The sequence below is a fragment of the Mugil cephalus genome, chromosome 5 (genome assembly GCF_022458985.1).
Source record: "Mugil cephalus isolate CIBA_MC_2020 chromosome 5, CIBA_Mcephalus_1.1, whole genome shotgun sequence".
NCBI classification, from domain to species: domain Eukaryota; kingdom Metazoa; phylum Chordata; class Actinopteri; order Mugiliformes; family Mugilidae; genus Mugil; species Mugil cephalus.
In genome coordinates, this window is record NC_061774.1 from 18,784,452 (window position 1) to 18,810,499 (window position 26,048).

General features: G+C 43.7%; 1 protein-coding gene across 6 annotated transcripts in view; it reads left to right on the top strand.

Annotated features, from left to right (window-relative positions):
• The window catches only part of tenm2a (teneurin transmembrane protein 2a), a 199,958-nt gene that overhangs the window by 73,742 nt on the left and 100,168 nt on the right, over positions 1-26,048 (top strand). The window contains exon 1 of one of the 6 annotated variants that reach the window (XM_047584608.1): positions 24,585-25,386. The exons of 4 other annotated variants lie outside the window; for them this stretch is intronic. In XM_047584608.1, coding sequence (XP_047440564.1) covers positions 25,338-25,386 — 49 coding nt within the window. In that variant the 5' untranslated portion in view covers positions 24,585-25,337. Of the gene's footprint in view, positions 1-24,584; positions 25,387-26,048 lie in introns of those variants that run through there. One more of the 6 variants, XM_047584610.1, reaches the window with a different exon arrangement.

The following is a 26,048-nucleotide window of genomic DNA, read 5'->3' on the forward strand; positions in this document are numbered from 1 at the left end:
AGTGGTATTTATTCCTGTCACAATGCAAAGGCGGCACAATTTACTTATTCAAGGTTGTCTTATTTTATTCTTCGCGAGTACTTTACATGTTGCGACGTGAAGAGACGCCGACCATCTCCATCCGCTAACGTTTCAGTAGTCACCACATGCCAATAATAATAATAATAAAAAAAAACATCTTTTACTTTAATCTGCACCCCTAAAATGATTTGCACAGCTATGAACACCAGCGATTAAAGCTTAAAATAGAGTACAAATGGAGAGGTGGCTTAATTGAAAGCCAGACTAAAAAGACATGTTTTAAGGTCTGTAAGAGATCATTATACAGACAATGACCTTGGGACAAGTCAGGCCAGGAGCGGAGGATCTGAAGCATCTGTAAGACATCTAGAAAGCCCCGCTGAGAGATAATTCAGTAATTCAGCTCTTAAACTAATAGGACACCATAGCAATGACTGTGTGTTCCCTCTGTCTGGTCTTTGTCGGTGCTATGGGTGCAGCGTTCTGAAATTGTTGGCAGTCAGCTGCTTTATCGGCAGACCGAGCAAGAGGCCACTGCAGCAGCCAAGTGGTTATGAAAGCAGGCATTAAACAAGACATAAATTAGGCAGTTTAAATACTTTAAATATCTTTGTATTTTTTATTTTTTTTGAACAGAATAGAAAATGTGTAAACTTTATTCACGAGTGGTTTCTGCCTGTTAAATCAGTCTCCGGACTGAAACATTTATTTTTTTTGTAGTTGTTGTTGTTATCTGTTTTTGCTTGTTTTTCATTTACTGCTGAATTCCAATTACAGAGAAGTATGTTAAGCCTGTTAAATTTGTTTCATAAATGCAACTCAGGGATTTCAAAGTTTTCCCACATCCAGCTTTACTGTCGAGTATTGAATAAAGACACTTCTCTTTTATTGCCCCTTCCAGACACTATTAAAATAAAGAGACTAGAACGTTGACTTGGCAGGGCCGACGCGAGTTCCTTTTTGCACGTCCGGGCTCACTGAGACAAACAAATATGGGCATAGAGAGCAGCGTTGGGAGATTTCATTCTGGCAAAGTGGAGGAAGAGATTTACTGTCACACTGTGCACCGCCTCGTAAAATGTCCGTCTGGAAACACGGGCAGGAGAAAAGGAGCGCTTGTAAATTCCCACAGCAGTGCGTGATGGCCACATCCGAACTGCATTGATCAGGAGGAGAGAATGATTAAAACATGCATTAGATGAAATAAGATCAGGCTTTGACATTGATTTAGACCCGAAGCCTAGGGCAGACTTTACGGCCACGATCCATAGTCCGGTGCTCTACATATGCTTGTGTGTGGAGGTCCATACTCCTCTGTGTTCTCCACTCATTAAATAGCAGCCTGTTAAGGAAGCAGACAGAATCTAATTCAACTTCAACATTGTTTTCCATCAATAAATCCGGGCTTTACTCATACAGCCGACTTTATGTACACAGGCGCAGACCGGCCGCTCGCTGCACAGTCGAGGCTCGGGCCCAATCACACATGCATGCTGATTAGCTGCTTTCAGACAATCTTCTTCTCCTCCTTCCTTCTCTGGCTCAATCTCTCCATCTGGTTGACTGGATAATAAATCACGGGGTAGTATTGTGACATTTGTGACAGGATGTATTAATCTCATAATTAGAGAATGAAAAGGTGGCGCTAAATTTAGTCTGGCCTTTCTGCCTAACCCCGCACCCCACCCCACCCCCAAACACATGCATATACACACACACACACACACGCCTCCACACCTCCACACCCCCATCTGGGCATGCTCAATTGCCTGGTTTCCCTCTCAAAACCCTTCTTTACCGCCGCAGCTTTTCTGTAATACCTCTCTTTCTTGACAGTACAGAGATGCTCCTTGAAACATCTGCAGTCATAAGGTTTCGTTTTTTTTTAATTTTTTTTTGTTTTCTTTTTCTAGCTGGTGCTGTAATTATGTTTTAAAAAAAGCCGAGCTGGGCAAAGTGATTCCTCTGATTAACTAATCAAATCTACTAGCACAGGTGGCAGAGTGCCTGCACCGGTTATGTGCTCTTTATTCTTTTTTAGTGCACCGCACAAATCCCACCATAAATCAAAGCACATTCACATCAGCGTTTTTTACATTAGAAAATAAAGCTCTGAAAGGATTGTCTTGTAATCAAGGAGACTAAGATAATGCTTAATTATGATCATTGTGAGTTTGAATTAAAAAAAAATACTCCGAAGTACGCAACACAGATTATAATTACACGCCGCGCGGTGATTGTGCGGCCCTTTTGTTTTAGGTGTTGGATTTCCACCGCAGCCACTCTCAACACCAGCAGCTTGGCCCGTGCGGCTCCTGTCTATCAGATTCGAGCCACACTTATAGAGTTGGGCTGGTGGGGTCGTGCAAGACCACCGCTGTCCCCTCGGGGTCCCTGTGAGTGCGCGTGAGTAAGAAACTGAGAGTGAGCTCACTCGTGTTAGGGAAGGTGGGGGGCATTAGCCTCTGATTGAGTTTTCAGGGAGCAACGTGGGGTGCGAAAAGCTCGACAATGGTCTAACAGAATTAGTAGCTTGTGATGAATGGTGTGCGAGAGCAGCACTGACAGCTCGCTTTCACAAATACAGCGCGCGCGAGGGCGTGCATGCGTGTGTATGTGCGCGCGTGCACCTCTGCGCTTCACCCTCTGGTTCAAGGACTTCCTGTGCATGCGCTGAGAGCTGCGCGTGCCGCAACGAGGGAAAGAAGGGATGGGCGCACGTATCGCTTCATCTCGTACGCGCGTGCCTTTGGGTTTAGCCTAGTGTTTGGGAAAAGAAAAAAGAAAAAAATATGCCCTGGTAACAATTGCCGTGTTTAGCACAGCGTCCATACATGCTCACACACTCGCACAAGCAAAGCGATGAATGAAAAAAAGAAATTCCAAAGACCTTGTTGAGCATCTCTGACTCAGTAAAGACATTGTTGGAGCGGAGTTTTTATTGAAGTGAAGGCCGATAACACGCGCGCGCGCAAAAAGACGGACACACAGATGCATAAGAGCAGTGTTTAATAAAAGCCCATATTGATCACAGCAGATGGAGGCTAAGTCCCATTAAAGGAAGGAAGCCTGGAGTGATAGCGAGACGGGAGGGGAGAACTGGGGAAACTTAAACGGTGAATAAATGGAGAAGGAAAAGATGAGCGAGGGCTTTTTGCATACAGCTGACAGCGAAGGCCTTAAATTATGTGTTATTGTGTGTGTGTGTGTGTGCTCCGTGGTGTAAGTAGGCAGCGAGAGTCCGGTCGTACTAGAGGTATTATTATCAGGACAAAAAGAGAGTCACAGGCAAGGTGAAATATCATTGCCATGGGACCTGTAACTTGCTGACGACTACACCGCCGCCCTAATAGGAAATTTAGTGAGCCGTAATGGCCCCTCATGCCATCCTCAGACCTGCCAGAGAAAGAGAGGGCGAGAGAGAGCAAACGGCGGATTCACCAGTCAATTATGAGTGATTATGTTTTCTCCTGCATGGTGCTGGAACTACTTTTGTAGTTTTAATAGTGTGTGCTTTGCCTCATAATGAAGGCTGGAGGTGTCAGGCGGAGAGAACAAACGGAAAGCTCGACGGTGGGTGGGAGGGGGTGAAACCTGCGTTCACTTTGTTTTCTTAATTTTTTTGTCTTGTGTTCACTTTGTTTGAATTTAAGTTTTATTCTGTGCTTTTTCCAATTTGGTTTCCCAACTCATGCTTTCATCTTTGATTCATCATAATCTTTTTTTTTCTTTCTCCTGCCTTTTTTTCCCCTCCTTTCCTCCATTTCTTCTCCCCCAGCTTACATGGATGATGAGGAGGATGAGGATCCGTTTGGAGACTATGTGATCAGTAAGTCGCATTTGACTCTAGCCCCTACTTTGATTATTCAACCCACTTTAGACCCGTCTGCCCGTACGTGATTGTGGTTGAAACGCTTTTGTGCATAGCTTTACCTGTGCCGCCCGTGCACCTCTGAAATAAGCTTCTAACCGCTTCTAACCGGACTCCAGCTGAGAAAGTACAGTGTTGCGTTTTGAAAGTGCGGCTGCACATATTGCTGTAATTGTTACAATGCTCTCGGGTTTTGGCTGATACGAGGCAACGCCACGCTTCTCCTTCACCATGCCTCATCTACATTTACGAGCGCCTTTCATTACGATCTCCTGTTCATTAGCACACGTCCAACTGGTTAATCTCTTTGCTCTTGATCAGAGAAAATTTCCCAGAGGGTTTTTTTTCCCCCTCCGCCAGAATTGGAAAGTCAGCCGTATTTACTCGTGTTTCGCCGATTGTTTGTCTCTATGAGCGTGAATTAGTGTTAATGCCTGTGTTATTGGGCTGCAGAGTTTTCATCTGTTTTCATTAGTAGTAAGGTGGCAGGAGTGAGGAAGAGTAGAGCGTGTAGTGGAAAAGGAGGAAGGTACACATCTTTTTGTATGTTAGAAAGCGAAGGTTGTTTTTTGTATTTATGTTTTTTTTTTTATTTACGCGTAATATTTAAGGTCACGAGCTTGAAGTCACGAGAAAGGGGTGAGTTGTACTGTTCATCAGTGTTTTTAGGGGACTGAGTTTGTTAAATGGGATCACATGAAGGTATTTTTTCCTTGAATATTTCTTTTAAACTGATAGAAACCATGTAAAATGCTGTCACAGAGCGACACATGAATAGGGGCACAAATGAATATACAGTACGGCTTGGGCACTGCTTCATTTAATCTTTACCTTCACAGTGAATTAACAATGACACTGACACACCGTGTGATATTGGTGTTAATGTAAATTCGCCGACTTCACTCTTCTACGCTGATATAAATTATTCTAATTTCCCCCTATATCTTTATTTTATTGCTTTTTATATGTGAAAGCATATTAGCATATTAGACAGCACTTGCCCTCTGCGGTGAGTAAATACCATAACTTTCTTGGAAATTAAACTTAAACCACAGAGGTCACACAGAGCAATGATAGGGAAACGTACCTCAACCTTTGCAGAAATTCGATGAATTTACCCGAAGAATTAATAACAATGTGAAAAAACATCAGCTTATAGATAAAAGATTTATATTCACTCCAGGAGCCTTTTTTTTTTTTTTTTTTTTTTTTATTACTTGAGATGTGCCATGAAACTAATGAGCCAAATCATAAGTTCCTCCCTGATACTTAAAATAAGAACATACAGTAGTGTCAATGTCCCAGTCTTGACAAGCGCACAAATCAAATACACTCATTCTCCTACCACTGTGTCTGCAATTATTAAAGCAATATTTCATTGTGGTACATCCTAACTTTCAATTTCTAACAAAAGCTGTCCTGACACAGGATAATTCATCTCATAAGTCATGTATCTAAATGAAATACTCAATAATTGTACGACATGATATCCAGCATAGACGGTGACATATCATTGTCACGTGTTCTTGCTGGTATTGAACTGAGCATTTTGATTTAAGCTCTATACTGTTTGTACATATTTACATAGCCCAAAATAACTAGCTTGACGCACATTTCTAAACATGACAGTGTTTGCCAAAGCACTGAGTGTGGTGTAACAATTCAAGAAGTGGCTCCAAGGTAAATCATTCACACAGACGTCAGACGTCCAAAGAATGATGTACAACCCCACCAGTGACTGTAGAGGACGTCTGGCCACGCCGCCATTAATCTTCTGAACTGGCATATTGGCAATAGCCTCAGAGCTCAATATACATAGGTACACTAGAAATCAAGAATGTAATGTTGAAGGCATGTTTGCTTGTTATGTCTGGCCTTGAATTACCACCTGTATCCATATGACTTGTATTATACAGAATGTTTGAAACTCGAAGCAACTTCCCCCCATTTATTGCCAAACAAGTGACGAGTATCTGTCACGTAGCACACTTTTTTTGTGTCAGTAATCAATATTTCAGCACCCAGACAATGAAACCTAAAGACTACGGCAACTTCCCAACTTTTATACTCATGCATATATGAGATAGGCATTGAACATCTCAACTAAGGATGAATTCTGTCCATTGGTATGAACCGAGGCAAAGCTGGTGATCCTTTCACATCACGCCATCGGCCTCTTTGACTTTAAACACAGAGCCAATTCACCTTGTGGTTAAAACCAGAGTTTTCGGACGAGAGCGTCATAAACAACTGTGTATCCCTCTTCTAGCCGGCAGTGACCGGTGACTTTAACTGTTTATTGCGCATAAAAAACTCGTGTTTAGATAGCTGTGTCCCATGGCTCAGCTATTCTCTGAACCTCCTACTTAAGACCCGGAACACGTCTAATTAATGTGCGTGCATATTTATGCACAATCATGTAGACTAATTGATTTTATTATGATGAACAGTCAGTCAGCTAATCCCAGATAATGCCATGTTACCACCATATCCAATGCATATTAGGTTTTCCTATTTGCAATTTGGACTGCATCAACTCCTGCTACATCATTGCTGAGGGATGTTTACTGTTGTTACATGTGGACACAAGGGGTTGAACCTGACTTAAGATTGTATATATGTTTGCATATACTTTATACTGATCAATATCAGCTAGCATGACAGCTTAATCAGTGTTGGAGTGTCACTCTGCACTCAACGACGTCCTCGACTGTGTTTTTTGGAACAGCACTGGCTATATGTATTACACAAGAATCTGTGAATAACGTTCATATGACTGGTTGATGCACAACCGTCACAGAAGAGCGACAAAAAAAAAAAAAGTTGAAGCCGGCTCAACTTTCATCCCACACTCCTCCCCCAACACATAGCGGCAAGCGTCAGCTTGTTGCTTCTTATCCCCAGCTCCATTAAAAATGATTGTAACTTGCTGCTCCCTCGCCGCTACTATGGAAATAGCATTAGATGTTACAGAAAAAGGGAACGTGTCCTAATTTTATGTCACAAACACATTTTTTTAAGTTTGTAGCGACGTTCACACTGTGAAGATTTCAGCCTAAATTTCTCACGCTGTCTTGAGTTTTGCTAGCAGATCACACAGTGTAAAGAGACCCTGAGTCGTCTTTAAAAATAGAGTGGTACGAGTTGCCCACTTATGTGAAATCCATGAAAATGAGCTCAGTTGACAGATACTTTGGTTGGAAATATACCAGAAATCCAGAAGCTTGTCGAACTAAGAGCAACAAAACATCTCAAAGTTCAACACAGTATCAAAAAAAACAAAAAACTATTCGCTGAAGACTGTGGCTGTTTGATTCCGCTCTCCGACATCCTCGTATCATGTGACTGTTTTGTTTGTTGAACAGTTTAATAATATGCAGATCTCCGAGAGGAGGATGAAGCACTGGAAATGCACAAATTTTGTGCGACACATTCACAGTCGGAGATAAAAGAAGAATGAATTCTTGTGAATGAAACAGCAATGTGCGGGACTTCTTTTTCTTTTTTTATTATTATTAATATTTATTGCAAGTGCTTGTGTTTGTTACCCAACAAGATGAAGGGAGAAAGCACCATGAGCTGTAATGATTAACCTCATTGATCTCTAGAAATATTGGATTGAAAAAGGTCTGAATTATATAATCTTGTTTTGCTTTCATTTGCTTTTTTTTTTAAAGTGCTGTGAGTGCAAGGATGTGAAAGCCAGTACGTGCTGTGAGTTTTATCACAATGTGAGTCAGTTACATGAATTCATATCAGTTAATCAGCGTTCTTTTTTTGCCCAACATTGGAGATTCTTTGATGAGTTCACAGATACTAACCAAAGCTTTTCGAATAATGCAGTTGTGATAGAACATATGTACCAGAACGGTCCAAACAAGCACCAGCCCTAAATGAAATATCATCAAGGATTATTAAGCAGGTTATTTTTTACCCATTTAAAAATAAATTTGAGGCTAAATCTTGCAATAAGCCATAAAGTCTTCTGACTGCATCCCAGAAACGGTTTTATTGGCCCTGTCAGGTCACCTGTGGTGGAAAGATGCTGAGGTACAAGAAGACGGAAATTAAAGTTGAACGCAGTTTGTGTGTTTTGCATGACAACAAAGCCCGATTTGATGGGGGCAAGCGTCTGAAGACTGCTGACAGATCATAAACTGCATTTATTGGTTGGAAGTTAGCAGTCCTAGACTCCTGATGAAAAGTCCTGTGGGACGAGTAGTAAAAAAAAAAAAAAAAAAGTACAAGCTACAGAGGGCAATTTTTATGAGAGCAAATCTGAGTGAATAGGGAAGGGAAGCTGTGGGAGACCAGATAGCATTCAGAAGTTGTTTTTCGGTAATTTTTAGAATGAACTGTTCCACCAGCTGTCACTTTATTGTTGCCAGATACAAATAAAAAAAAGACACGAGAATCAGTATCATCATTAACAGAAGGAATCAACTGCGTAGTTATTAAAACCTTCATATTTGCCTTTTTGCATGTTTTAAAAATAGAACACGCCCGGAAAATATTCAGCCAAAAAAAACAAAAAAAAAACAAAAAAAATAAACGCTACACTTTTACGCTGCTGTTAGCTTTCCACTGTCTCTGCTCTACACGTAGCAGCTGCGCTTGGCGTTCAGCGCTTCCTCCTCCAGCAGAGTGATTATGACAGGCTGATTGGTGTTTTGTGTTCTTGGGGATGAGAAGATCAATGCGGGGCTGATAGCGAGGGCTGGGCCGTGAGCGCAGAGAAAGGATGAGAGAGAATGGGGATGAGGCCTTGTCGCTTTCGAGTACGAACCAGGGATCAGGAGATTTTGGGGGGAGGAGAGGATGGAGTTAAAAACTGAAGATAGAAAGGGGTTAGAGCCGGGAATGGGGAGGGGGGGGGGGGGTTCTTGCGGAGAGAATAAAGAGTGATGGGTAGAGAAAGAGGGGAGCTGAGGAGGAGGAGCATTTGAGAGTAAGATCCAGATTTAACAGAACAGTCGAAGAGATGGTTGAGGATTAACATTCTGTGACTGTCTGCAAGCACAGGGATAATCTCAGGCATCCTGCGGTGCACTGTGGGAAGCCCACCACTGCTGTGGGGGTTGAGGCCTACCGCCAGGGCTGTCACTGTGTGTGTGTGTATGAGTGTGTCACACTTAGTCTAGGTGTGGCAGGTGGAATGAGGTGCTGAATCCAGCCCCCCCACCATGCAGCGCCCTGAGCAGCTTGATGGATATGCCCCACAGGTGGCATGAGGCCGACGTTGCACAGGCATTTTTCTCCGGCGTCAGGCTGGCCCTTAGTCCAGAGACTGTTTATCTCCCGCTCTTCACTTTTTGATGATTTAAAGGGGGCGGGTGGTTGTGGTGGGGGGTGGGGGGTGGATCTGCCATCCAGCGTAAGCGCACACATTTTCCTCCTGCATGTGGCGAGTCAGTAGAATGCTCCTTACAGAGTTTTAATCCATATTGATTTTTGCTTCATGCTGTCTCACCGAATGGAGCGCATCACTGCGGGGCACCGCACAGCATGGACGAGGCATGGCATGGCATTACCTTGCAAGTCTCTGCTGGCCAGCGTTTGTTTATGTGTGAAGCAGAAAGAAAGAGTGAGAGAGTACCTGACACGGTCTCATGGCAAAGTGTGACAATCTCACCAAGGGACACGTCATGTTATAACTTGCACATATAGCGCGCAAGCACACACCTATAGAACATTGTTGTTGGGTTGAGATTTAAGGGATACTTGTGGTATTACCGAGTACTCTTGATGACTGGTTTCACATAGAGATTTATAGTAGAAGGCTCTTCTTACAAGCCTGTAGCGTCTGGGCGTTAAGTAGGAAATGTAGGTAATTATTTCTGATTGGACCGTTATTTCTTCCCATTGCCACCAGTGTTGTAGAAGTGAAATGAAAGCCACACGATGTGTTCACCCACAAAGATCCCCAGAAACATAAAACACATTCAAATTAATTAATTAGTTTAAATAAATAGATCTCAGGTTATGCATTTGTTTCATTTCAGCCGTACGGATGCTATGGATACGAGGCAGAGAAACGGACCCTGATTAAAACCACACTGTTCAGCAGGAAGAGGAAAAAAGCACCAGCACTCATGTCAATATTTCTGTTAAAACTGTTTCTTCTCCACTCAATACTCGCTTTAATAGGTTGGCTTTGTTTTGCAGGGAGTCAAATGGGAGGAAAGAGGAGAGATGAATAAATCTATACCGGAGTCTCTAGCCTCTGATTGTGCGAGTCCTCTTTGTTTTGCCACTTAATGCTCAGAGCTGGCTAATCATCATACAAGTAGCAGACTTTATCTTCCATCTCCATAACCGAGCTCAGTGACAGGCTGGTATCTCAGCTGGTCCCAAATCTCCCTTTTCCATGGCTAAGCCAAGTATCAGTTGTACAGGCAGTTAGGCTTAGGACAAGAAATGGAAGAAAAGGACTTCTGGATCTTTATCAGCTGCTTTGGTTTTGCCATATCTGTAAAGTCTTGACTTTGCCAACAGACGCCGGAGTTTGGCGTTCAGTCTGTCCTCCGTCCTCTCGCTTTTGCCCGGCTGAAAGCTTAGTCCACTTTTGTGCAAAGGTTTATCTGCCCCACTAGTTATAATCAATAGTGCACCCCAGTCACCTTAGACTTAATCAATGAGTCAGCCTAGACTACCCCGGTCTCTGTCCCATATGTCCTTTTGCAAAGTCATAACTATCTATTTTAGGGCAGACAGCAGCAAGGATTGCAATCAATAATAATGCATATACATACATACAGTTAATCCCAAATCATATTTGAGATCAGTTGCATGGACAGTCGAGACACGTTTTAATATATTGGTATGAATTAAATACCACTAGTCTGTATGCACAGAATGGAAAATGTGTACACAAAAGCCAATCACATAAATAGTAACAACCAGTTTCAAGGAAGTTATCCCCTTGGGACACTTGCATCATCAAGCACAGCAACCAGAGCTGCTTTGGAGCAGCAACAAACACTGGCTTTGTATCTATTTCAGCAACATTTTTGCAGGATTACCAAATCACTAAAGTACTGCTGTTGGTTGAAAACGCATGTTAGGGATTAAGAGAAGCTGCCCGAATCCTGTTCAAACCTTTCTGCTGTTGTACTTCCACACTCTGCGGTGCACAGAAATGAGATTATTCGCAACACTTGTTTACGCAAAATGATACAGAAAACCATCATTATGTGGTGTTTAAAAAGGTCCAGGCACATTTAATTGTGAGGAAATATCAAGTGCACCGTTGCACAGAATCCTCTAACGCTGGTTGATGACTAAAATTAATTTTAGTCAGTGTTTTGCGTTGGTATGAAAGTGTCAGTCTCAGATTTATTGCGCCTATGGCCCGCTGATGAAAGAGTTCCAACATTTAGGGTATGGCTTTGGTCGTCTGTGGCAACATCCCCTGAAATAACCCTATATTGCATAGCTGCTAATGAAATCTCTTTGAACAGATATCTGAGAATGAATGCAGAATGCTAAATCATCATCAAAAGAGAGCTGATAAAGTGGTGCTAACGCAAACTCCACGTTAAAAGCATTTACCTAGAAAAACATTTGACTTTTTTTCTTATTAATGAATGCGCTGTCTTATTGTGCCCTCAGCATTTATCAAAAATACATCTCCAAAATAAGTCATTTTAGGCAGGGAGCTATTACATGAAGAGCTTCTCTGAGGCAACCAGATCCTTTCACTGCGCTTTGCTGCTCACAGACTCATTCTTTCTTTAGCATAAAATCAGATCACGTTGTTCGCAGAATGAATGGGGGAAAATAAAATGTTTTTTGTTTTGTTTGTTTTTCTGCTCCCCCCAGAATTACGTGACTTAAACCGTATTACGTAATATCAAACCACATCCTTTCTATCAACCAAGATTTACACTGATCAGGCATAACGTTACGATATTGTATAGGCTTCCTGTGTGCCTTGAAAACCATTCAATTCAGAGAATGGACGTGGGCCTCATAGTTTGGGGGGATGGTCCTCTGTGGATCAGGCTTGTTCGAGTGCATCCCTCAGATACGTGTGTTAAATTAATTCGGTGACCAGATCAACACCTTGTGATGTTTTTCACGCCGGGTCCAAAAGCTTCCCAGCAGAACACTGCATCGTCACAAGATGTTTCATGTTATTTACCTGTCAGTCGTTTTAATGTTATGGCTGACTGCCACTTTAAATGTCTTAATTTAAAAAAAAAAAAAAAAAAAATCAATTAACAGTAGAAGCTTACACAACCACTTTCCACTTTATTGCCAGGACGGTAAGAACTCTAAATCCTCATGCACATTTGCACAAACCGTCGGCTGCACAAGCAAAACCGAAATTAACAAAACATTGGCTGTACCATGACCTATGCGGCCTTGGGCTAGAAACAATGGTCAGGTTTGATTATATCAACACATTCCGTTTTAAGCCACAGTCATCAAGTGACTTTTTCATTGCGCACCTCAGCACTGGATTAAATCAGAATCATCCAAGTAGATCAATATTAGTATGCTTCAGTCACCTCTGGGCTTCATTAATGCAGCCCAGCCCTCTGAACCTATTAAAAATGAATTGACTAATTGGGGAATCGGCGGACCAGCATTGCCTCTCTATTTCCATCCCAAGACAGGAGCGACACGGGCATTCCCGGTGTGTTGAATATAACAGAGAGGGTACAGAAACGCTGGGAAAACTGTTCTCACGACATGTCTTTATCCATTTAACGTACTGCAGTTTTCAATCTTAAGTCCTTTTATATCTTGTCACGAGCCTTTGTATTGATTTTACTTACTTTTGATTCCGGGCCCGCTCTCTTTCTTCTTTTTCTCCTTCAATTTCTCAAGCCTTTCAGCGCTGTGAATTTCCTTGTCAATGTAGCTGACCCGAGGTGCTGCGATCACTGCAGCAGCAGCACTTATTTGTCCGCTGCCACAGGACGTTTTCACCACCTCGCTACTGTTTTCTCTTTTTTCTTTCTTCTACCACATTATATTCTGTATTTTCCCTCCAAAATAACTCACTCCCCCTTGATCTCCAGCTATTCATTCTCACAGCGTGCATGTTTGCATGAGTTCTTGTGAGCTGTGAGGAGGCAGAGAAGCTAAATCTGGCCCTATCAGATCGAAAATGTCAAGAAGTGTTTCGAAAGAAAGATCCGCGTGTCTTTGCTCGGTAGATTCACCTGATCTTTCCTGATGCTTTTTGCTCTGCAGGTATCTCAGTACGCTTTATTTGGGTACCTTAGTACCTCAATCACTGTTTTTGTTTTGTTTGTTTGTGCCTAAGTTATCGCGTAGGCATGCAAGTCTGCGAGCGTGAGTCAAAGACGAGTGTTTGACTTTTTTTTTTTAACAGATTTCGTTTCTGCCTTTATTCTCCATCTCTGTTTTACTGCTTTTGTTGTACCCCCCCATATTTTAGTTCTTCACACATTTGTTGGATTGTTTCAGTTTTTTTTTTCCGCCTGTAATTCATCATAAAAGCATTCCCAGGCCTTCCGAGACTGAATGTAGAAGGCAGCATCTTTCATTTGTTTTTTGTTTTTTTTTAGTTGATTTTTTTATGTGTGTGTGCGTGTGTGTGTGTTTTTGTTTTTGTTTTTTTTTTCTTATTTTATGCTCAATTATTTTACTTGGGCAAAGTTGGAGTAGAGATTAAAATTGCGTGGTGTGTTTGTAATATCCTCTATGCTGGATAGGTGTTCACATACATGTGCAGAAAAACACGCGAACATCAGATTACAATTAGCCCTAAATGTACTTGACTCTGTGCTCGTGTTAAGGGCCCATCCAAAGATTGGTGGTGTGGGATGAGAGGTATGAAAAGTGAGAGATTACTCACCCTTTCTAATTCGCCCACACGCACACACACACACACACACACACATCCGCACACACCTCTTCGCCTCATCTCTCCTCTCGTCTCTGTCATGTGATTCAAACTAAATCCTATTTTGTGTTCTCAGGCCCACACAGTTACACTGTGACACAGTGAGGTGCACGATGTGAGTCTAACTAGCTCTGTAGCAGTGTCACATAGCCAAGTCCTTTCCTAATCAGGCCATTTACACACACACACACACACACACATGCGCACACTTTGCGGAGGCCATGTGTTGGGACGGTGATAGAGGGTTGGCAGTTGGCAGACAGACAGCAGACGCTGTTCTTCGACATCAAACGTCTCAGAGCAGAATCTCACTTTCATGCCTTCTCTCTCTCGCTCTCTCTCTCTCTCTGTCACACACACACACACACATAAACCATCACGCGGGCACACACAAACACTGCAACACACATTTCCTCTGATCTTCCTGCCAAAACTCAAAGACTCAGAAAGGACTAACACACACACAATACCAGGCACATACGCACAGACACATACCCAGACACTAAAAAGTCTTGAATTAAATTTCGTCAGCCTCTGTCGAAACCTGCTCTGCGAGACGTAAGTGCACGCTACATGTGTAGCTTGAAAATTATCCCAACTTATTTTCTTCCTTTCAGCACTGAATCCATACAAGCATTGTGATTGTATCTATGGCCTCAGACAGGCTCGAGCACAAACACGCTCGCCAACACAATGCCACAGACTGCGTTGCGTTGCAGCGGAGCTCTTGCAAAGCCGCATGTAAAGATTTTTGACACAGCTACATAATAAGTTTTGACGCACCCATACAGGCCACAACAGGTGACTGCTTTGAATATGAAAAGGATGCGAATCCTTTTCCTCTACTTTTGTCGCAGCAAAGTGTTAGACAGCACTCACCGCTGTCATCATCAGAACACTTAATAAGGAAATATCTTTTGGAAGAGTGGTGTTCACTTCTCGAGTTCAAGTTAATCAAATTTGAAGCCTGGCATAGTCTGACTCAGGTCTTATCAGAATATGAGCTTGGTAACACGCCATTGGGAATTCATTACGGCGTGTGTTTCAAGCGATACGGAGAAAAAAAAAAAATACAGCTCTGCATGCAACTGGATAGGCCCACTATGAAACCGAGCAGGTTTGGTGTGAATAAAATCTTTATCCATTAGGTTTGGTTTGGTTTGGTTCCACTCACATATATAGCAGCCATTTATCATGATCTGGTATGGGTTAAGCAACTGGTCATGATAATCAGTTTCTTCGCAAGCTCTTTCTTGATCCTGGTCAACGATATTCCGTAACTTACAACCCTCGAGATCCTGCAGTGAACTCCCACCGGTGAGAAAACAGAATAGAAACTTAAGTAAATGTGAATTGATTAAACCTTTGCATAGCTCAGCTGAATAATTTAAATGTCTATCTTATTCATGATGGATGAATGGCAACGGACAGTGATAGAGAGTGGACTCAACAGAAAAGATGGAGAGACACCGCGTAGATATGATTGATAAGATGAAAGATGATTCATCGACTTATCTTGACCCAGCGAGAGCGGCAAATAGAGCCATGGGAGGCAAGCCAGTGAAGGAGGAACTGACTTCTTCAGTCTTTAGAAAGTTTGGAGGAGGGTCTTTAAAATAAATAAGAGCAAGAGGATGTGAGCAAAGCTGTGCGTGATGTATTTGTTACCTGTTGTTTTTTTTTTTTTACTGAGGTTTACATGTTTTATCATATGGGTGCAAGCTTTCACCACTAGTATACGCACTTGTAAAATTCTGCATGTGCATGATGCATCGCCACCCGCAGATCCATTATATACACAAGCTACTTCACCTTGACAGTGGGCTGACTTAAGATGCCGTATTGATTGTGTACCCATGCAAGTGTGTGTGTGTGTTTGGGGGTCGAGGAGTGGGCCATTTTCATTCTATCCTGCTTGTGCACTTGTATTCATGCACATGCACGTGTTTGCATCCAGCCTCTCCTCTAGAGAAAGTTGGTTGGCCCCTCTGCCCTTCAAAGTCATTTGGAATTCATCTGCAAGCCTGACCCTGACAGCTGTTTGTTTTTCCCCTCCGGAGAGAGGAAGAGGAATGGAGGGATGGCAAGGGGGGTGTGGTTAATGAGTGAGAAAGTGATAGATGTTGAGGAGGACAGAAGAAGAATGGAAGTGAGACTTGGGCGGAAACTTGGGCGAGAGCAGTCGAGGACTGTTTCTATTCCCGCCTTAGTGGTCTCAGTGCTGTTTGGTTTGTTGAGCATTTGAGACACACAGGACAATAAGTGGTGCTCTGAACGGCTTCCATTAGTATCCCTCATAGACCACTAGTTTGAATGTGTTGAATCTGTGCAGCAGCATGAATACAAAGCAGGGCAAGGCAGCCGAGATAAAAGGACGGAAAGGGTCTCTGAGCAATCCCTGTGTGTAAATATAGGTTTTCCATAAAAACAAGTCAGTGTATTGTATTAGTGTGTCATCTGGGATCAGTAAAAATAATGTAAAGCCTCTATTTCTGCGTGTGATGAAGAGGAACCCCTGTGGGACGGAGAGGTTTTGTCTTTTGCCTGCGCCGGGTGTAGGTGTAAGCAGACGAGTAAATGGGCACGGAGGAGGAACGATGCTGGGAGATGAAGTCTAGAATGCTGCGGAGGACTAAGAGGGGAAGAGTGAGGGCAGTGGAGTCATAGGTGAAAGGAGAGAAGGAGGAGGGAACCAGAGGAAGGGGAGAATTGTGATTCGATAAATGGGCAGAGAGGAGCGGTGTCAAGGGAGAGGTGCTATCCTATTTTTACACTTCTCCTTCTGGGATCCCCTATTCACTCGATGTATCCATCATAATGACAGAAACCCCCCAAACTCGCTCGCCTTCCTTTCTCCTCCCCGCTCTTCCTCTTTCTCTTTTTTTCCTGCATCCCTCTGTATTTCCGCATATTTTATTTTTTTCTCATTGAGAACATCAAGGGCGTCTTTTGTAGATGAATTAAAAGATCTGCACGTTCATGCCTCTCACACGGAACTTGCTTATTATTGACTAACAATACGGCCTGCACACAAGAGACGTCTGCAGTGCTTCCCTTTCCAAGACTGATTCTTCCTTTCACAAATTTTGTGGTCTTCCTTACATTCACAAGCAATTCATTTGGCCAAAGCTAACGTGTATTGATCTGTGTGGCTTAGGCATCGTAATCTCTTCAGTCAGCCCAGTAAATAGACAGCACGAGATGTACACAAACACACACACACATTTTCCAGCAAGAAATAGACTGTGTGTTTCCTGGAATAAAAAAAAAAGGGGGAAAAAGATGTACATATGTACATACACACAGATGTGTGCCTGTGTCAGGCTGCATCCCGCTGTGGATGGATGGCTGCTGCCATCAAGGAGTGTCATTGCTGTGGTGTGGGGGACGTTGGGAGTATCTGGCCTGGCCTGGTACACTGAAAAAAAAAAAAAAAAAAGCTAAGTAACATTCACATGAATCCCAGCAACAAACATTTTCCTACATTGTCAAAAAAATTGTTAATTTTGTGCGGTTCATTTTTTTTTTTTTCATGTCACACAGGAATACAGAAAATCTTTTGTATTTGTTTGTACCGTGCTGTTTACTCGCCCGTGACAGTTTTGTTGCAGTGCTACCTGTTTTGTCTTTTGGAGTTTTGATTGCATACCTCATAGAGGGATTCATCATCTTTAGCAGACATAAGAGGGAGAATTACAAGCCCAACAATCCTTGCGTTTGATCTAGCTCGCAACTCTTCCCTGCATGTATTTTGCCTCCCTATGCTCTATGCGTGTAAACTTCTTTTTTTTATTTTTACTACAAACGACCCACCATGTCCGTGATACCTGGAGGTCATTTGTCTCTGCGCTAGTGCTTGTCCTTGAACTTATCCAAACCCCCTCTGCTCCTCCTCCTCATCATCATCCAGATATGTGAGCACCTGGGATTGTTTGTGTTTTTATTTTCTATTTTCATTGCTAGCATTTATGTGCACTGTATTGAACATAGTTTTAATCTGTTCCATCATGCACTACCATCTAGCCAGACACAAATTCGATCAGCACGGCATGAAAATAACCCTGCTCTCTTAGCAGAAGTCATAAATAAACATCTTCATTGACAAGAAGAAGAGCTGCAGCAGATGGTGCACCACTTTCTATGTAGTTAATTGATGAACAGAAACTATTTATGCCATTATTTTCGAATGCATTCCGATTCTACTTTTAGTGGCTAAAACATTTGCGTCTAATGGTCCCGTCTGACTAAACCCATCAATCCATCCGTTGCCATTTGACGCTGCATGATTAGCATCAGGGAAAAGTGCCATGCTGAGCCCATAAAGGAGGCATGCCACTCCACTTCAAGGAAACCAGAAGGGTGTCATTTACCACAGCATCTACAAGTGACAAGTTAAATTCAGTGTTATGTAATAATTACAGAAGCAAAATTTAAAAGTTCCATCATACACAGCAGCATTACTAGCTGTTTGTCCGAGGCAGTTTTTTTTTTTTTTTTTGTTAGCTTTTCATCAGCTACGTCCAGGTTGTGACAGCTTCGCCTTCTTTCCAATCACAGAGAAAGAGGCTGGAATTATGTTCCCTGATAGAAAATGTTCACTGACAGGCTCAGCTCGGACTGAGAAGAAATAATGTTTACCTTTACTTAAAAAAAAAAAACAAAAAAAAAAACAACCCTGAAAACAAACAAACTTGGTCTGATCCAGTAACAACGAATCACAACCAAACACACTTGTTGGAGTTGCCATTCAGACCTCCAACTTCAACAAGAGGCTTGGACGGTTTAATCAGCTGTGACTGGATGGTCAACAAATCCGTGACAATGCCAGGGAGCTGAAAATCAACTGGCGCTGCTGTGATTTTGCCAGCACACACAGTTTGTCATTTATCAACAGGAAAGTCAAGTCAATTTTATTTATAAAACCAAAACTGCAGCCAATTGTTTTACGACCATAGCAAACGGAAACACAGAGGTTGGGTAAGAAATAAAATATCCTAATTTAAAATGCACAAGCAGGGCTCATACTGAATGAAATACCAAAATAGGAAAACTTACTTTTAAGATTACTAAACAGGCAGTGTCTAGGTCAATCAAACATGCAGAGCTAAGCTTTTCCATAGTTCTGGCTGCAGCTGCAAATACAATGCATCTCCCCTTCAACCTCGACCTTGGCACCACAAGAAATAAGTGGTCAGCAACCTGAGTAACCTTAACGGGACGTGCGGTTGTAGTAGATCAGAGTGTCCATTTAGTGATTTGTAGGCAAAACACCAAAATCTTTAAATCAATCCTAAAACGCACCGGGAGCCAGTGCGCGAAGGCCGGGACGGGGGCAATGAGTTCTCGCTTGAGCACCCCTGTTATATGTCGAGCTGCAGCACTACAGTAGTCAAGACAAGAAGAGACGAAAATATGTATAACCCTTTGAAAAAGCCTCAAAAGATCTCTGATAAGAACCTCAGTTGGCAAAATGTTTACTTGATCGCTGAATTTATCTGTTTGTCCAATTTAAAATGTAACCGTGGAGAGGCTATTGAAAACAACTTTTCAAAATCAGATGCCGGCGCTGTCTAAAAAAAAAAAAAAAAAAGGGTTCATGGAAATCCATTTCATTTAATAATGTTTTCAAGAAATTTCTTCTAAACTCCATGAGGAAATTTGGTTTACAAACAGACAAGGGACAGAACCTTGGTAGAGACCCCTGGCATATAAATTTGCTCTGATTTATTTGTTTTAAATCAGATGCAAGTTTCCTGTCAGCTCATCTACTGCTTTTATTTTAATTAAGACAAAACGGCCGCTTTTAATTAATTGTCGAGTCATTTAGGATCATTAAATCAGAGTTTTTTCAATTTTGTTCTTGGGTTTATTTTTAGGTGTAGTTGATAAACAACGATTTATGAAGTCAATAAACCTGTCAATCAATCACAGTCAGCTGTTGTGCACCTATCAGGATGTGGTACATTGACACGGCCATGACAACGTGAGCACATTTCCCTGCTGAGCAAACTGCTGCAGAGCCAATTCATACCTCTGCTGCGAGACGATAACCTTCCTTCACTTCTCTTTTATTGCCCCGAATCTTCCGGCGTGCGTGTGTCCACAAGACAAACAGTCAAATGAGCATGGAGATGAAGGCCATTTCGCGTAGTCATGCTCAGATCTGTGCCAGCGATACAGCGTTTCAATTTGTTGAGTTTGACAGAAAATTCAAAAAGCACTCGGCCTCTCTTCACCCAAAAAAAATCCTCTAACAATCCCCTCTTTTGCTTTTTAAATCAGGTTTTACAAACCCCCTCCGCTGCTCCGTTCATCCATCCATTTCTGAAAAGCTCCGATTTCAGTGATTTCAGTGGCGTACAGAATCGGCATTATGCCCACCATCAGTTGCTTGGAACATGTAGCTACACCAGTGTGGTGCTTACTGTCGAGGAACACATGAATTCCTCCTTTCAAAACAGCACCGCTATTGTTTTAGCAATACACATCAAAGGCTTCCTCTCTGTTGTTGTCACATCAGCTACAGTGTAATGCATGTGCGTCTTTGGCTTTGTTTTCCATTGTAGTTCATTTCAACAGTATGGAGAGCCTCCAAAGTCACTTTTGGGATGGAAAACATCTGCTAAATTGTCACATCTCACTCTCGGAACCATAGCTGAACCAGGCTGTACCTGGTGAGCACTTCAGTGCGCGCACACGTGTGTGTGTGTGTGTGCTTGGCAGTGCAGAAACCCTGGCTAACCCCCTCTGCGCTTCCCAATGTCCTGTCTCTGAAGAGCTATGACCATTAAGCAGCTGTTCACTTCTAAAGCCACTGAAGAAAAAAAAAAAAATCAGAGAGCTGTGAGAATGCAAATGAGCGCCGGTATGCGCCAAAAACTTCTCCGGGGGGAGACACTGTTAGGTCAGAGACACACAGAAGCACATACAGCGCGGTAGATGCGCTGGCGCTTGCAGACACACGCACGCTCGCATTTGCACATATGAGCTCGCATGCAGCTAGGTTAGGCTCCCTATTATGTAGTGCAAGGATTCTCTTGAGTATCAAATGCTCTTCCTGTAACTACTTTTCTCTTGGAATTGGAGAGCAGAGCCTTTAAAGTCCAATACATCTGATTAAACAGACTCTAGATACAGACTTCTTCTACTGTAACTACCTGTCTCAAGCAACCCTTCCCTATTTGTGTAACGGTTTGATGCAATGCCTCTTTTTTTTTTACACTGTAATTGCTTGGTACGTATTAGGATGTGATACAAAGATGGATTCTCGCTTTGTGCACCAACAACAACTCTTTTCTGAGGCCCCTTGAAATAGGTCTCCTTTTGTGTAGCTGTCCGTGGTGCTGGAGCCGGCCTGAAGGCAATACAGTCGGAGGTGTGCGTCTGTGGAGACCGGATTGTTTTTTTTTGTTTGTTTGTTTCTGCCTTTGTTGTCTTTGACATAGCTTTTCTGTTGATCTTCAAGGATACTATGAGTTGTCAGCTGAATGAGTGTAAAAGTTTGTGTGAAAGTGTCGATGAATAAACAACGCACACACATGTATATACATATACAAGCATGGTGCAATTTCCACTGGAGTGCATTACTGGAACGCTTCCCTATTTTTTCCCTGAGATGTGATCATGTATAGTGGAGTCAGCCACTAGCTAATGAGAATATATGGTGAAAGGTAAAGCATTTGATGTTTTTTTTTTCCCCCCTGTGCCCTAGTTTTATTTATATGAAGTTTTACAGCGGGCTGACACAAGTCATTCTTTGCCCCGTGGATGAAAGAAGTTTGTGATTTTTTTATTTTTTTTATTTTTGGACTTGTGCGCACGCCTGTTGACTTTTGTGAGCACGGTTGCATGTGCATGTACTCCTTGTGCTCCCTCCCTAATAAGAGCTTAACCTTATTAATCACATTAGTGTGCCGAGGGTGGCTCTGGCGACACTCACACATCCTTCCACAGACACACTCGCACACACTCAGACATGCGCACACAGGCAGAGGCATGTCAATCTGTCATTAGTTAATAGCTCATTAGCACAAGGTGATTAATTACTCTGGCAGGGTGTGGGGATGACAAGGATAGGGGGGATGAAGGAGGAAGGAAAAGGACTGTGGAGACGGCGAGGCTTTGCTCAGAGGGAAAGGAGTTGGTGCGAGGGGGGGAGAGGGGTGGGGGGCGGGGTGTAAAAATGGTAACCTTCTCTCGCTTCTCGTAGAACGGTTTCACCATGATCGATTTGTGCAGATGATGCTGAAAGGGGCCCTTCATGCATGCGCGTGTGCGCACGGTCCGCCTTCTCCTGGAGGTGTTTTGCTGGTCTGTGTTTTTTTCCGTGTCTCACGGGGATCAGCTGTAAAGGTTAACTAGTCTTTTCTTAAGCTTTCAGCCTCATGACAAATGACCATGTTCAACCCATGGGGCACCTTATAGCACAACTACACCCTGCACCCTCCCTCCCCGACGCACCTTTTCCCACTGTTCCTGTGCGTTTCAGTCGAGGAGGCAGGTGGAGGGAGGATAAACAAAAGAAAGTAGGTGGATGAGAGCAGGCAACGGTAAGAGAAAAAGAGCAAAAACATTCACTGAGGGAAAAGAATAGATTGTTGAGAAGAAAAGAAAAAAAATGTGGAAACAGGAAATTGTGTAAATTGACATCTTGCAGTTTAAACTCCCTTTTAAAACTACTTTTAGAAATCACATCTTAACCTAAGTGTGTAATCATGAGCTAGAGAAAAAAGGGGGTGTAAATCTGCACAAGAGGCTCAATATGCAGAGGTTTTATTTAATCTCATACCATTACATGATCCTCACTTACCTTTGCCAGTGTGACCTTTCCATATGCTCTCTGTCATCACTCCCGCAACATCCTGCAACTGCTTCTTTTTACATCCTTCCCAAACAGGTTCACGTCCTCCATGCTGAATTACAGCGGCTTGAACGGACTCTCCGGTGAATCGCATTGAGCACTAGCTTCTTTGTAGCCCACATATACACCCAATATATATGGTTATACAGATATGCCAGGTATAATGATGCTGAATGGCATTGATAAATAACCTGCATGAGGAAATGTATCGCTTTGTGTGTACGTACATGTGTATACGCGCCGGGCGCTCACGCGAGTGTGTGCATGTGCATGATGGAGTATTACAAGGTGTTGTCAAGAAAGCAATTTGTTTCTGTCTCAGATGGGTTTTTTATCATGACAAATCGACGTGAACCTCATCTAGAAATCCAGCGTCTCCTCCTGCGCTCCCTCTCCGATTCTACCTCTCAACTTTAATATGATGAAGTCATAACCACAAACCACCCCCTCTGGTCCTCCCCTCCCCCACCAACCCCCCTCGACTCACGCTGTAAATGGAGCCTCAACACCTGTGTATGCATGTGTGCGTGCTGAGGGACGCTACCTGCCCGAGTGTGTACCGCCCTTAATCTCGGCACACATATACTGTACTTTATGTCTAAGCATGGCCGTGCGTGCTGGCACATATCAAGTACGTATGCGCACGCCGGGGGTGCGCCCCGCGCGAGTCACGGCGCGGCTCGTTGAGGGTGATAGATGGCGCCTGGGAATGTCACATGAAGAAATAGAGAATGAGGCTGACAGTGGTTCTCTGGAGTGCCGGCTCAAGGGTCGGCCTTTGCCGCTCATCTCCTCCTCCCTCTTCATTACAGCGCACACACCTGATTCTTGTGGGCTGCGGTGTTTTTTTTTTTTTATTATTATTATTCTGAGGAGCAATTTTACACCTGCACTCCGACGCGTGTGTGTGTCAACGCTGAGCAGTATCTGCTTCCAAATCAGTTTCAAAATTACAGACTAGTTTACCATGAACTGTCTTAAATGTCATTCATCTTAGTGATCTCATTAAGCGCTGAGCAGCTTTGATGATGCGGGGCTGCGTGATATCTGATAAGTGACTTGAGTGATGTGTCTGGATGCATACTGAACGTTGATTAATGTGCTCAGTAATGTGGGATTATGTAAATGTTGGAACGGCGTGATGACCTCAGCCTTTTGGTTGATATGTGACAAGATGCCTGCCCTCTGCTGGGCAGCGTGAGGACCTTCACTCACCTGGTAACCTGGTCCACCTGGAAACGTTGTAATCATTGTATCTTGGCAGCTTTATCTGACTGGTGCGAACGGGCCAAAATCCTGTCGGGTTTATCTAAATAAATGAATGGATTTCTCCTCTTTTAGGCGAGGTTTTAAGGCAAGAGGTTGTTACAGCTGTTTTTCCGGTGCCTGCTGTCCTCCTTTGTTTGTTTGACATTGTTCCCTCACCGATTAGGCAAATAACGTGAATGGGAGCATGCCCATGTGAGATCTGACATATTACCGGCTTCATCTCTGCAGCGTCCTCTGCCCCTTCCCTCCCTCCCTCCGGATCCACATCTCTGCTTCGCTGCCTCGTCTCCCCTCCTTTTAACCTCAATCCTTCCTTTCCTCTCCTTCCACCTTGCCTCGTCCCTTACTCTCCCCTCGCCGCCCACTCTCTTGCATCTTTTATCATTTAATCCCCCCCACCCCCACCCCCCCTTCTTCGCCTTTTGATGTGCATGCATTGTCACATTCCCAGGATTCTGCCACTCTTTCACTCTCCGGTGCTCGTGGGCTCCGTTGCGCGTTCGCCTCGTCGCCAACCTCCTCCCCCAGCTCCTGCTTTCCACCACCACGCTCCTTCCCTCTTTCGCCGTCTCACCCCCTACCCCCTTTTCTCTCTCCTTTGGCTCATTCGTTAGCTCCCGCCGTCATCCTTCCTCCCTCTCCGTCACTGCTGGGAGAGAGAGAGAGAGAGAGAGAGAGAGCGGGGGGGAGAGAGAGAGAGCGGGTGTGCGTGTGTGTGGAGTCTGCTCTCAGTCTCAGCTGTGGGCAGATGGAGGATGGAGCTACAGCCACATCTCTCCTTGTCTTCTGCTCTGCCTGCTACAGGCTGAAAGGCACTCTCACACTCGGTGTTTTCTCATCCATCCTTCCATTCCCCCCGTGCCTGAACCGGCCTTGATCTGTGACGGATTGAGCAAAAAAAAACAGGACTGAGGACAAGAGGCAGGAGGGAGACAAAAAAGACCTGCAGCCTCCTGGAGAAAGGGGGAAAGCAGCACGGGGCACTGCGCTCATCATTTTTTCTTTTTTTTTTCTCCCCCCTCCGGTGTCTCGGTGCGTGGCGTTCATCTCTGCGGCGCAACCACCACACGTGTGCGAGTGTGTCGACCCACACGGCGCGAGTGCCTCTGTGTGCGTCTCCCATCTCTCTCTCTCTCTCTCTCTCTCTCTCTCGCGCTCTCCGTTTCTCCCCTCCTCTGGCACTCAGCTAGCGGATTGTGTGCTTCACAGAGCTCACTTAAAACAGGCAGAGAGAGAAGGAGGAGAAAGGAAAAAAACAAGAGTGAAGAAGGGGGAGAGACGGCAGGCAGCAGGGACTCTGACGATAGGGAGAAGACAGGGCGCAAAAGATTGAGAATCAAGAAAAGAGGACTCTTAAGGGAGCAGAGAGGAGCGGAGCGTGGAGGAGAGGCGATAAGGGTAGAGGGTTAATCAGAGAGAGCGACAAGTACGGAGCGATGCATCACGCAGGCACGGGAAGAACCAAGACCCTCTCTCATGAGACAGGTAAGACCCTCGGATACTTCTTTGTGACTACGGCAATCAAAAGCCGTTGTGCTTCATTTGCTCCAGACACCAGTGAATGGAACAAAAGAGCCACACTGCAACTTGACTGTAGCCAAAACCCAGTGTTTGTTCTACTGTGGATGGACACATATGGATAATTATAACATTTTTTTCAGCTTCTACACCCTGAATTTTAATGTAGATTATATACACATGGATGTGGATATTGTGTGCGTGTGTGCGTGCGTGCGCATGCTGGAGGCAGTGGTGATCAAACGGCATACATCTGAATAGAACTTGGCTTTGATGTGCCCTTGAAGTTATGATTGGCATCCGTGAATGCCAGCATGTTCCGTTCCTATCCACTTCTGTGCGCTCATTTTATTTGGTCATTGATTTGAAGATGGTGCGGATGCGAGTGCGCCCCGTGTTTGTGTGCGTGTGTGTGTCTGCCTGCCCTCAGCTTTCTGGTGAGCACGTTCCAATTGATGGTGATTATAGTGATTGACAGGGGGCTGATGGGGAGAAATGGACGGGATGCGGGTGGCCCCCTCGTTCCGTGTCAGTTCAGTAATTTATTCATGTGTGTGTTCCTCGATATTTACAAGGTTATCGCCTTTCTAGCCCGGCGCTGTTTAATTGATTGGATATTGGGACGTGAC